Raw genomic sequence first — 14,564 nt, forward strand, 5'->3', positions numbered from 1 at the left:
ACGCAACACATCAAGTGGAAACTCCGCAGCTGCCTTCTGAAGAGACCGCTTTTAACTGTCAATATTGGGATGTCTCTTCTTGCAAGCCATCTCCTGAAGCTTGGACCACAATTTGTAGTCCAAAGGGTTTAAGTCTGGACTGGCAGAGGGTCAATCTGACGTGGAAATGAAGTCAGGAACATTTGCCTCCAACCACTGCTGGGTGGTGCGTGCTTTGTGTGCCGGGGCTGAGTCCTGCTGGAAGCTCCAGTTCTCTCCATGGAAGATGGTGTCGGTATGATTCTTGCATAGTTTCTGAAACACTGTCTGCTGGTACACTTTGGCTGAAGTTTTGACCCCCTTTTCACAAAAATGGAGATCCGTTGTGCCTTCCTAGCTCACACCCCACCACACCATGACTGATGCAGGATGGTGACCCCTCTGGATCCTGGGGGCCTTGTCAGCAGCTTCCCGAGAGGATGTGGCATACACCCTGTCATTTTGGGCATTGAAAGTCTCCTCAACACTGAACATTTTTTCTTCAGTTAAAAGGATTCGACGCTGCCCATTTGCCGCGTAACGCTGAAGTAACCGCTTTGATTTCCGGAGCTTCTGGAGCTTCAGTTCACTTGTCAAGAGATGTCCTTTGCGTCGTTTGTAGGCATGGAATCGCAGGTCACTGCGTAACGTACGAGACATCGACATTTTTGAAATCTTTAGCTCACGAGGCATCACTGACTGTTTCCGTACAGGATTTCGTCGCACTCGTGCCGCCACTGCTTTCACAAGTTCTGGTGTTCGTACTGTGCGTGGTCTTCCTTGCCGTGGGCGATCTTTAACAGTACCAGTCTCAACAAAGCGCTGGATAGTGCGGTACACAAATTTATTGGAGATTTTCAGCTTCTGGAGGGTTTTGAAAATCTCCCCTGGTGATTTGCTTACCTTGTGCAACTGTACCACGGCCACACGATTTTCGTACTCACCCCATTCCATCTTCAACACTTACAACAGACACCTTTCCACTTGACCAGCTCAACAAGCAATGACCCACGCTTCACGCTACCGCTCTTGCCGTCTCTCGCTTGTACGGGTGGAAGTACAGCCACCCTCAAACGTTGGAACAGTATTTATGGTAAGACTAGGTAGTATATTTGAAATTAAATTCTGAGACAGAAGGTGCAGCTGGCAGACTCTTATGAATATATTACACCAACACTCAATTAATGACATAACGTATTTACGCATATGTACGTGTCTAATGCACACACCGGTTCTTTATGGGGAAAAGCAAAAAACAATTACATCACAAGTTGCTAATACAAAAATTAAAGAACAGATTTCATTGCAATAGCAAAACAATTCTCTGGATTGAAAGTTTTCTCGCGAATAGAAAAATGTCAACGAAAGTAGCATGCTCACTTTCCACCAAGCAGTCAGTGTCCTTGGGCATTCCACAAGGCTCTATACTTGGCCCAAAATTATTCAACCTATATATTGGTGATATCACACTAATAAATTTAGATTTATCGATTAATCTGTACGTAGATGACTGCCTTCCCGTCAATGTTGGAGAAACGTACGAGGATGTAGAGGAGAAAATGGGAAACTTGTTCCCCAAAGTATTATTCCCTAATGGCCGAGTGCACCAACGTATATCAAAATTTAAACTCGGATCGGGAAAGGATCACTGGAAAATCCCATTGCACGAAGATGGTTCAACACTTGATCGCGATCTAGGAACATCAAAACGAGTTTATCTTCTGATCGGCCATTCGCCACTGTTTTGGTGGCTGATCCTGGTTCACGATACTGACGCTTCGACTGCAGGCAGTTGTTTTTGAATAGAAAAATAATGGAAAGTGATATCAAGTGCGTGCAAACGCTAGAGATTTTGGAGGTACAAAGATGATAATTCGAGAACTGTGTAAAAACTGCCAAAATAATAATAATAATACTTTGTGGTTCTGTGGTGCAAAGTCGTAATGTTTCTAAGTATTTTCTACCCCAGAACACAAAACATATACAAATGTCATATATTGCTACATGGTGTTGGAAATATTATTGTATAAATTTATGAAAATACATGTTACTGGACACAACACGACAATATAAATATATAAGAATTAAGAAATGAAAAATTCAAATACCACAGAACAGACATCAGTAGCATCAAAATGGAATGCATTTCATAAGACATTAAAGCGTTACGAGCTAAGGTTCTGTCCCGTAGAAGAAATTTCCATGCTATCTCCTCCTTTTGAGTTGTGCCGTTAGTTCTTTTTTAATATTATTATTTTTCTACACTCTACTACATCCTTGTACTCGTCGACAAGGTTGATTAGTACATAATCAAATTCAGAGAAGTTTGCGGCCCGAATTACCTTCTTCTCCTACATGTTGATACTTTAACACATGACACTACTCTATGCAGTTCTTGATTGTAATTTGTTTTAGCCAACCAATCAGGTATAACCTTACAAATTAATCTCGGATCAGTTGAATGGAATATCGTGAATGATGTTTTTTTGTTGGTGCAATGCAAATCTTTAAACCAAGATCATTTACAGTGCATTAAAATTTGATCTCGTTCATCTGCACTTCGAAATAATCGGCGCTGGTGCACGCGGCCATAAGATAATGTAGCACCACAGTTCTCTCTGTGGTCCGAGCACATTATATACAGAACGCATAGAAAAAGAGAGCATTGCATAAAGACATTTTATCACCACTTTTTTTAAAAACATTTTCAGAACCTTTCCCCCCCCCCCTTTACTGACCATAAATTTGCACCTTAAAATCCATTCCCTACCGATCATTTTTATTTAAATTGTCAAATTACAGACCAAGATGGATTCTCGACCCTAAAAAAGATTTATATAAATACGTACATCGTTAAGTGCGTTACACCAAAACTGCAGACTGGAATCTGCTTCCACATAAAAGTGGCCGTGATAGTCTGGATATTCTGTTGGAAAGGGAGATTCAGAATAACAAAATCTCTTTTATGAAATTGGCACTAACATACAAATCCAACAATTGTTGGGTTGCAAAAATTACTTTCATTAAATGATTAAGAGAATAAACATTTATTTTTTCCTTCTCTTGTTCACACAGGAGCCGCCGAATGGGCCCCACGCTCGCTGGATTTGAATCGGATGGATTATCCTTTCTGGGGGTATATTAAATCTCTGGTGTACAGCATGAAAATACATGATATTGCTCATCTTCGCACAAGAATCAAGGACATATGTGAAGCCATTGGCCCAGATTATGTCCCCCGTGTGCTCAACAATTTGCCATTCCATCTATAAACATGTGTGGAACTCAACGGAGAGCTATCACTGTTTTACCTGCAATACACAAGGCCGGCTCAGGTAACTCAGTGGTAGAGCAATGCTACTGTATGCCAGAGACCCAGGTTCAAGTCCTGGTCGAGCCTGCATTTTTCGCTGAAAATTTCTACATCTCCTGTGTGTGCCTAATGTTCAATAATCATTAGAGCCCGGATTTATAAGCAAAATGCATATTCTTTTCCAGTCTTCTAATGGTAAGAAGAAAGGTTATACTTCGTATTACATACATTGATGAGCTATTTAACTAAGGTTGAAAGTGCTTATAAATGCTTACTTCTGCAGAAAATGGTTATGCTTGCTTATTTTATGATTTTAATTTAAAATAGCATATTTTAACCAAATCTGCCATATTTCAATCGTATTTCAATCACACGACGGCATTGGAATGATGAGATCAATAATATATTTAGTGAGGACGGCAATGTGTTATTTCGTTCCTTGTGTGAAAAGAGTGTTTCTGCAAAGAAGAAATATGACATTGTGCAGCATATTAATACAACACGACAAGGAAAGTTCTAAGAAGAAATCTAAGTTAAATCAGCAACTGATTACAAGCAATGTAGGTGAACAATCGAGTTCAAGTGATACATTTTCCAAAGACTTGTGTTTAGCATTAGTGGGTGCCGACATTCTGTTGTGGAAATTAAATAATGCGCAGCTTTGTAAGTTTTTAGAAATATACACAAACAAAAGGGTGCCAGATGAATCCACATTGCGCAAAAACTATGTACCAGTGTTTTCAAGATGTAATTCGTAATATTCGGGATGAACTGAAGCTCAAAAACATATTGATTTCTATAGATGAAACCACAGATGATGCAGCAGGACAGTGCATGTGTAGTGCTGTGGTTGGTGCTATGAAAGCAGGCAGGAGATCATTTCTTCTTAACATACAAATACTTGACCGAGTAAATCATTCCACTTTTGCAAAATTTTTCAATGACTCGTTAGCTTTCGTGTGGCCAGAAGGGGTACGATATGACAATGTATTGTTATTTCTCAGTGATGCTGCTCCATATATTGTTAAAGCGGGAGCTGGATTAAAAGTTCTTTACCCTAAATTAGTTCACCTGATGTGCCTTCCTCACGGTTTACATCGGGTCGCTGAAACTGTTAGAAGCCATTATAAAGACCTGGATCTTCTTGTCTCCAGCATGAAGAAAGTTTTTGTAAAGTCACCGATTGGAACCCAAAAATTTTGTGAACTGCTTCCAAATTTGTCTTTACCTACTGAGCCAGTTATAACTCGATGGGGTTCATAGTTAGAGGCTGTGTCATACTACGCAGAATATTTTTATGAAGTGAAAACAGATTTGTATACCTTAAATGCAGAAGATGCAGCCAGCATTGTCACAGCCCAGGAATGTTTTGCTAAAAACGCATCCAAGAAAAGATACAGTACATCCATAATCGATTTTACAAATTACCTGATATTATAACACAGTTGGAAGCTGCAACATTCGCTTTCTCTGATTGATGAAATTTCAGTAGCGTTGTCTTCAGAAACTCACGGTGTTGCTAAAATTGCGTCCGACAAGCTCATTCAGGTATTACAGAAAAATTCTGGTTACAAAACACTGTGTCAAATTTATAAAAAGATTTCTGGTGAAGAAACAGACATTGAATAGGAATTCACCGAAGAAGAACTGTAGTGTGTGTCATTTGCACCTGTAACGTCATGCGATGTGGAAAGAACATTTTCACTGACAGACGCAGGAGATTCACAAAAGAAAATCTCAGGATGACCTTCCTTTGAATAAGGTAAGAGATCAAATAAACAAATATTTTTTCAGATTTTCATGTATTTGTTTATGCTTATTTTGGTGCTTATTTTTTCATTTTTTGTGCTTATTAACTTGCTTATTTTACTGTTTGATTGTGCTTATAAATCCAGGCTTTAATAATCATACACGTGTATTATGCAATTCATACCAGGAGGAGAATATTAGCCATTCAGCATTTTCATACATTAAAAAAATCACACACTTAGCAACTAGTGTCATTTAAAATTACATTTTAAACTTCTAAGTGCAAGAATAAATATATTTACCTTGTGGACAAAAAATGACAAAATCCTTTGTGGGTCCCCAGCTGCAATTCAGGGTAACACGCCCATCTTCACAGATCTCGCTCTACAAAAAATAAAGTATAACACAGCTAGGATTACATAAATTATTACACTAATTAACATTTTCATCCAGTAATGAATACAGCAATATTTACTTATGCTATTAACTTATACACTCCAAAGCCAGGGGTCCAATCCCAGCCTTGACACGTGTGTTACTTGTGAGTGAACCTTCACCAATTTTATCATGTCTTCCATCTTTCATCCTCTTACGGTTTTCAAGATATATATTTTCAAAGTATGGGTTGCCTTAATTTTGAAACACTGTAGTACGCACAATTGTTAGTAGGTGATTTCCTGGCACCTGAGATTCAGAGCTGGCACCTAGCTTTGAAGAAGATTTTTCGAGCACTGCTTATAAATATATTCTACTATCTGTTATTAAAGTCTGGATAATGTTATTGCAGATAACAATGCAGGACTAAATTTCTGTATCCTGTGCTCCGGAGCAGTGAGATTGTAGCGTAGTTCATAGCTACTACAACATTCCAGGGTGAATGTCAAACATATCTTGCATGCTCAGAAACAAGGTTTAAGAAAAAAATACTGTTGCTTGCTTTTTCTGTGCTCTGTATGAAGCAATTGATCCAAAATCAGAGACCATCCCCAATACTGATGAAGTTATATGGCCGATGCGATGGACCATCTTCAGAATTCAAAAATAGATGCATGGCTTTGTCTTTGCAAGAACTTTGTTGTAAATACAGAAAAAACATTCATCTGGAGGTACTTTGCAACTTCACATGGAAAAGGAACAGTGTTGTAATTGGCAGACAAGCAAAAATCACTTATTCGTACTCATGTAATGAGCAAAAGTAAATATGTAGCAATTGTGCAGACTGCTTCAGAGTTTTCAGAAGTAATAAGAAATCTCATGCTCAAAACTAAAGTTGTCTTGACAAATGAATAAGCAATTTCATGAAACAGAGACGTTACAATGCTGCTCAGCCCATTGAAGGTATCAAATCACTACGTAATGTAAAATCTATTCCAGGTAGAGGTTCATATACCCTTCAGAATGTTCCAACTCCTGAATTACGGGGAACTGTTGCGAAAAAAGTTTTATGTGTATTTCCGGAAAGTGTGGAGATTTTGGCTTGGCAATATGTTGTGGTTATAACGGCACAGTTCTTCTTTTGTTTGCTGACATACAACCTTTTCCTTAAAAAGGGTGACGGCATACTGCTGTGTTGAAGACAGAAAGAGTTGCAAAGTGTGTGCCTGGCCGGTATGGAGAACAGAGGTGTGTTGCAATCATGGACAAAGGATGAAGTGTGAGCTGTTGTTCGCTCTGAATGGGAACGTGGCACTTTCGGTAGGGAAATTCATAACCTTCTGGCATCAGGCATCCTCCTCTTGGATGACAACTGGACCCCACATTGTGGCAGCAAAGATCAACCATCTTCCACAATCGGGTGGGGATGCCTCAGGATTTAGCATCTCGTAATATTACTGTCCTACCTAAATACCTGATGTTGGTACGCAACATTCCGACGAGATTTCTCAAGCGGCGTCCGGTGCAACTTATACTGTGTGGCTTCTTAACTTGAATACAGGCCACCACTTCCATTACCTATCCGCTGGCCTATGCCCTGCTTCACTACAACTTGCGGTGGACCGTGGCCAGGTTGCCAGTCGACTCCCTTTCAGTCTCCAGTCAACTTTCACCACCGATGTAGTGGTTTACACGGATGCCACGCCTACGTCCATTGCAGGGGTTCGAGCAGATCGCAAGGAAATTTTTGTGTTTACTTGGAACCAGATCTTCCCAATTTTTCAAATGGAATTTTTATCAGTGATTGCTACTCTGATACTTTGTGTTGAATATAATGTGTATTTGTTGTGTGATAACATGGCCGTTGTACACTGCATGAAGCGTTGGGTTTGCCATGAGCCCTCTTTACTGTATTTAGCTCATATTGTTTACAAACATTGTCAATTTGTATGTGAGCATGTTTGTACAGAATTTAATAAAGCAGATGCTGCCAGTCGCAGACATCTGATTCGGAGACCGCAGCCGGCACTGTGGTCATGTGATTGCTCCTTCGAGCAATTGCGTGCCGACTAGCACCATTAGTCGGGCTGTTGCTTCCGAGTCCGGTGGATGTGCTGAGCAGCTAAGTCACCTTCCACCCAGTGACATCCACTTTTTCCCTGTTCTGAAGAAGGAACTGGAAGGGAAGCATTTCACTACAACAACAGCAGAAGTGGAAGTTGCCATATGCATCCTCATCCGTAAACAGGACATGCACTTTTATGAACAGGGTTTCTTGATTTTCTTCTGACTATCCCTCGTTGAAATTCATGTGAAGGTGAGTGCAGGCTATAGAGTGGGTGTCTGGGTCATAGTAAGATATGATGGTGAACAATATCCCAGTGAAGTTACGAGAAAGGTTCGTGATGAATATGAGATATCCATAATGATGAAGGCTGGCGATACTAACCACTGGAATTGGCCTTTGAAGACTGAAAAGTTACCGTACCCAACCAGACAAATTGTAAAAAAAAATAGACCTCCTCTCCTAGTTAATTCCATAGGACAGTTCAAGTTTCATGAAGTCATGCATTGAAGTGTGATGCATTGGACACGCAAACTATTTGCACTGGTGTTTCAGTGGCTTCTATGAAATTAGATTAATTACATCTCCAGTACCTTATGCTGTATATGAAAGTATATTTTAGGTTGGAAATGTTTTCTATAAAGAAATCTTGCTGCACAAGAAAAAGTTAATATTTTGTGTGATGCATGTGATAAGGCCACGGGGAACTTTAAAAATGCCAGTTTTGCAGTTTATAAAAAAAGGTATTCCTTTATTTCCATATTTAATATGCAGCCAAGTAACACTATGTTTGATAAATAAAAAGAATTCAAATATGCTAATTATATGTATCCATAAAAGTGTATCCGTACGTGAGGTAAAGTTTCAGAGTTTATTTTCACTTGTAAATTGACATTAAACTTTTCAGATGTTTTTTTTATTTATATTTTCTAAATATTCACCTATTTTTTGTGATGGTTTAGATTGCACTCTCCATAAATACCATTAATTAAAAATGAATACTGCAATTTTATTATTTGATATCGTGGTTTCACTTTTCAGAGAATTGCCCAATATATAAATTTTTCAGCAATTACAGAGTCCATAGTTTTCATAACTGTGCTATGTTGTAGGTACAATAATACTTACTACTAGGTTAGAAAAAATTATATAAATAATGTCGCATCTTCAAATAAACTGAGAAAATATTTATCTTACTGGAAAAGTCATTATGTATTCAATAAAAAATTAGATGATCTACAATTTACTCAGAATTCAACAAAATAATCTTCACGTATGCCTAAAATGAAATAACAATAGCAAAAAATCTTCATTTAAATTGTACATAAAAAAAATATTTACTTAATACCTACCTTCATCAACTTTAAAGCATGTGCATCCTTGTGCTTTTCTAGCCAATCAGTGAATTCCTTACTTAAGCTAGAGGCACCAAAACTGTCTTCTGTTTCCATCTTCAATCTATAATCTATATAATAGCACCCAGGATATCAAGCGCTGCATCTGAAAAGTAACAAGAAGTAGAAATTATATTTGAAGTGATATTAGATACTTACACGTGTAAGTAAGTAAATAACAGGAATTTTACTCTAAACTTCGTGGAGATTTATGCATAATGAAAATTTGGATTTTGGGACTCAAAATGGTTCCTTAGCAACATGCCATAAAGGTGTCGTGATGATCGAGCAGTAGCATAGTAGCTCGTACAACATGGCCGCTCTACTGTTGACATCCAACGTATATAAAGATAAAGTGGGTGAGTGGCTATTTACAAAAGTGCACACGGCACAGTCAGTCCCACCTCTACAAACAGTGTTGGTGAGAGAGTTTGTAGTGAACAACATCCCAGGACATGCTACGTGCAGCCATTGATATACAATTCCATACTAGGGCTCGCAAGTTGAAGATTGTAAACTGGCTGAGCAGCAAAAATTCTTTCGATTTACAGCAGATCCTAAACAAATAAACAAATGGCGGGTTAAAGATAAATTTTATGGTAAAATATTACTGTATTTCTGGGCCTACCTGATGGTGCAGTGGTAGCGTCCTCGCCTTGTAATCAAGGGGTCCCGGGTTCGATACCCGGTGGAGGCACAAGTGGTTCGGATCCCACTTTAAACTGTAGGTCCAGTCCCGATTAGCCTTACTGTGCATAAAGTGGACTTCAAACCCCAACTCAACAACAACAATTACTGTATTTCTCATGATAGATCAAATAAAAATTTGCATTTTATATCCGGTTTGTTTACCATTTTCCTTTTCATTTCACTAATTGCCCTGCACCATGGCAATGCAGTCTAAGGCATGCAGGGAAGCGTAAATACTTTTCCCCTGAGATTTTGGCTCGTGTATCGAACCGGTGCCCCTCTATCAGAGAATGATGACTGTTACCACCAGCGGTGACATGAATCTGGAAGATGTCATGTGCTATGAAAACCTTTTGCATTTCATTAATATATTACTCAAATCACAAACTTTGTTTAGGAAAGCCAATAAGTCTTAATTAGGTAATATAATAATCAATTACATCAACAAGTTACGAGTAGAAGAAACTGAAGAAAGTCAGTGTACAAACCAGTACCTTTTGGACTGTGAATCTCTTCTACATTGCGTTTCATGCTATAATAATGAAGAACATGATAACATTACAATCTCTTATGTAGATTTCACTCTGAAAACAAATGGAAGAGCTTTCATTGTCTTTGATAGTCTTTCCAGTGATCAAGATCATGGCCCACAAAAGATGCAGAACTAATGTTAATTTGAGTCCAAGCATGAAGTTCGGTAAAAATCTACTATTCCCCGGACACCTATAACTTCTTCGTTTTGTCAATTTTTTAACATTCATACTTACCTACCTGCTTCGCGGAACATTCTTTAAGGTGTATTCACATTTTTTTGATCAAAGTAATTGCAATTTTTCACATTACGAGTACTTCTATCTCATAGTGTTCTCGCTTTCCTGAGACACAATATGGCGCGTACACCTTCCTACATAATCGCACGTCGTGCTTGTTTTTTTGTCGATTTTCATTCGTTACGCAGTATTTCAACCTTCAGAACCCAAGAAATACCCGAGAACAAAGCTCATCTGATTAATACTTTAAAAAAAAAATTTTTGCATTGTTTTACGAAGAAAATTGTAATGTTTTGTGGCGCTATCCGTGAATGGTTTTTGGGGCTATTCGTCCCGGAATCAATGGGAAATTTAAAATAAAAAATCATTTTAGTTTGAAATTTTTGAGCCCAAATTTCCCGCTGATTCCGGGCTCCGCCCCTGGGGTAATTGACCTACAGCTACCGCGGCCCAGCCTACGCTCTGTTATGCTCCGGCTACCCGGCTTTCTCTATATAGAGTCCCCGTTAAAGGCATGTTAGAAGTTGGCCGGAGACACCTGCCCACAAAGTTTTAAATTTGAAGAAATCTGTTTCCAGGATATGGAAAACTTACCTGAATTTTACCACGCATCCACGACACGTCGTATTAGGCATATACCCACGGCCCATTCCTTCTAACGAGTAGCTTACATTCACTGCCATATTTTCGACATTCCTTTCCCTTCTTCACGATCCCGTGTTCAATTAAATTTAAAAATCCACTGGATTTTCCACACCCGGTACGAATTTCACCACGCATCCACGACGCGTCATGTTTCTAACTTTCGTTGCAAACACAGACAGTGTGAAACACTGGATTCCCAATGAACATGAACAAAACAATCACAACTCATGATGATGTACGAAGGAGTACATGCCAAACGCTATTGTCCGTCGGAGAATTAATTTTCAACAAAGAACATGAATGGAGAATTAATTTTCAACAAAGAACATGAATTTCCAAACATTCCCACATCACACGGTAACGGTTCAGATTGTTTTATGATTTCTCGTATCACAAAGACTAATTATCGTAGAATTTTGGAAATCATTGTCACACGAAATTTGAACCTTCCTTAAAGTAATGAGCACTGTTTGGACTCGAAAAAAGTTATTTATGTTGAAAAAAAAACTTGAAAATTACCTTACGCACTTCTCATGGACAACATATTCTCCGTTGACAAGCGACAGTAAATATCGTAGAAGCGTGTTAATGAATGTAGAAGTAAATCGGAACCTTAGTAGAATGCATTCAGGGGCTTTATTTTAATGCTAAAGGAACCAAACCTAACCTGCCTAACCTAACCACGAAAGCATATCTTGAACAAAGCCTTAAGTAATCGCTAAAACTCCACAGTATGTGTTAACAGATGTACATCGAAATCGAACTATGTAAAAATTGCATTCGTATCATGATGAAATCGCAATAAAACAAAAGGAACTTGGGCCACTCCTGTTTCTGCATGTTCTCGCAGATTATAATACTAGCTATATCAAGATTTTTTTTGGTCCTCCCCAATGGCTTAGAGGTAATGTCATCACCTTGCAATCAGACACACTCGGATTTCATACCCAGTAGGGCTGGGACATACAGTATGTAACATTGTTATTCGTACACATAGAATTTCCGAGGAAAAAATGTCATATCTACTAGTAAATATAATCATTTTCATATGTACCTGGAAATTAATGTTAATCAAGGTTTCAGCAACAAATGTCAATAAAATTGTATGTTCAAAATGTATAAAAAGAGCATATAATTTGAGTGAAAAGAGAAAAACACGCTGTTTCATGCAACATTGTTATTCGTACAGGCAAGAGCTTCAATCTTCCTCGCATACAGCGCCACCGCTATTCGGGTGATTTCGTGCAGTTTGCAACTTCGTAACAAGTTTGAACATGCAGGCGCGCTCCCCGTCAAGCGGAATGCTGGCGTAAGTATTGTTGTAGGCCTATCGTCTATCTATCAGAGTGTTCGAAATGGGCAAGGTGAAGGAATTTAGTTCCGATCTGAAGGATGTTATTATAATTTGGCCCTTAGAGGTTATTCGTTAAGAAAAATTGGACAAACAGTCAATAAATCACACTCCACAGTTCAATACATAGTAAACAAATTTAGAGAGGATGGTTCAGCACAGAATGTGCCGAGAAAACCAAAAGAGAGAAGGTTGAATAAACGTAATGAACGCTTTCTTTTAAAAAGAATGCGAGAAAAGCCCCGACTAAGTGTTCCTCAGTTACGACCGTTAGTAGAAAATGTTGCTGGCAAGATGATGTCCGATCAAACTGTCCGACGTGCCTTGTGGAAGCATGGATAACATGGCAGAATACCACAAAAAAGGCCGTATGTAAGTATGGTGAATCGCAGGAATAGACTTTCATTCGCGAAAGAGCACACCCACAAGGACCAGGAATTTTGGGATAGTGTCATATGGTCAGACGAGTCCAAGATTAATATATACGGGTCAGATGAGATAAATAGAGTCTGGAGAAAATCAAATAAAGACAATGATCTCATTAATACAGTTCCAAAAGTTAAACACGGTGGTGGGTCATTAATGAATTGGGGCTGTATGTCGTCCAAAGGTGTTGGTACCATCCAGTTTATTGATGGTATCATGGATGCATATGTCAGGCACAAATAATTAGTGAATCATGTGTTCCAGGGTGCATTATATCACATATTTGAAGATATTGAAGAACAATGTAAAGCCGAGTGTCCAAAAAATGGACATGCCGCCTATCTACTGATTCCAACAAGACAATGACAGTAAGCATAAGGCGCGAGTTAACATGAATTGGCTAATATGAAATGTGCCCAAACTACTACAAACACCAGCTCAAAGTCCAGACTTAAATCCCAGCGAGCATTTATGGGCAATTTTGAAGAGGCGAGTCCATAAAGCAGGCGTCAAGTCCAAACAAGAGTTCAAAACTGTTGTGCAAGCCGAGTGGAATAAAATAAGCTCTGAAACATGTCAGAAACTGGTTAATTCTATGAAGAACAGGCGTCAAGCAGTAATTAAAGCCAAAGGATACGCATCAATGTATTAGAACTGTGAGTCAATTTGCTCTGAATATACTTTTTTCTTTTATATTATTAAGTGTACGAATAGAAAAGTTGTACAAAAAATGGCATGTTTCTCTTTCAGTTTCATTTAATTTATTATTGTCATTGGTTATACAGAATTTGGGTAAGATTTTATGTTCCTAATGATATTAGTTATTGAATTGTAAAGAAACAATTTCAAAAGAGTGTATTTCCTTCCAGATATTAAAGCATTTTCTTTGAAACTCGGTGTGTACGAATAAGAATGTTACATACTGTATATAGTCAGTCCTCCAGATCCCACATTAAATTCCATGTTCAGTTCCAATTAATCTATTTGTGTATGAAGTGGATTTAAAAACTCAAAACCACACCCATAATATGTTCGATTTGGAAGTTCTCTGTTTTATTTGAAACATTAATGTAAATAAAAGCATTATCGCTGTGTAAAAGCGCACTTTATTTTTGCCTTTAGTAGGAACGTACAGTTCGCCATTTTGAAACCCATCCGTCTCTGGAAGGGGGGTTCCCGTGGTACGATTTTGGATATGTCATTCAGCAATGATTCCTTAGGTACAAACTCCCCACTTTCCCTACTATTTTAGGCCTACCGTCAAAATCATCGTTTCACACACTAAATGTATGGTACCCTGTTTATATTATATTAACAAACAAATTAAACATTAATTTATCATTGTCGTTTTCAGGACCTACATCAGAACATTCTCTTTGATCAGAACCATACATTTACTACGTTACGAAAACATCAGCCAATTTCCATATTCACCGCCAATTATGTGGTGTTCAGCGCTTAATTTATACATATACCAACTAGTTCTTGTAATATAAAAAAGGTCAAAACATTTCATTTAGTGTAATGTTATGAAGGTAAATTATAACGCGCAAGTAAGGTAACTTTAGCAACTGCTGAACATCTTTTATCCTAAATCAAATACTGCATAATTTTACAAGCAAAAAATCGATAAATTTTTATGTACAATTTGGCAAAATTTAACATGCTTACTTAGAAATTTACACCACAACAACTGCAGTAGAAATAAAAATTTCTTTGAAGTTTTCCTATTTGGTGCTGAAAGCAAAAGTTTGTTACCCGTTTTGTC

The 14,564-nt window shown here is 38.2% G+C and overlaps 1 protein-coding gene across 2 annotated transcripts in view; it reads right to left on the reverse strand.

The window, feature by feature from the left end:
- The window catches only part of LOC145981752 (uncharacterized), a 132,677-nt gene extending 118,113 nt beyond the window's left edge, over window positions 1-14,564 (reverse strand). Inside the window, exons 1-4 of one of the 2 annotated variants that reach the window (XM_083115158.1) lie at window positions 14,468-14,564; window positions 8,873-9,020; window positions 5,383-5,464; window positions 2,868-2,944 (exon numbers count right to left, since the gene is read on the reverse strand). In XM_083115158.1, the coding sequence (XP_082971284.1) occupies window positions 2,868-2,944; window positions 5,383-5,464; window positions 8,873-8,971 (258 nt within the window). In that variant the 5' untranslated portion in view covers window positions 8,972-9,020; window positions 14,468-14,564. Of the gene's footprint in view, window positions 1-2,867; window positions 2,945-5,382; window positions 5,465-8,872; window positions 9,021-14,467 lie in introns of those variants that run through there. The other variant, XM_083115159.1, reaches the window with a different exon arrangement.

This window comes from Lepisma saccharinum, chromosome 30 (genome assembly GCF_977018435.1).
Source record: "Lepisma saccharinum chromosome 30, izLepSacc3.1, whole genome shotgun sequence".
Taxonomy (NCBI): domain Eukaryota; kingdom Metazoa; phylum Arthropoda; class Insecta; order Zygentoma; family Lepismatidae; genus Lepisma; species Lepisma saccharinum.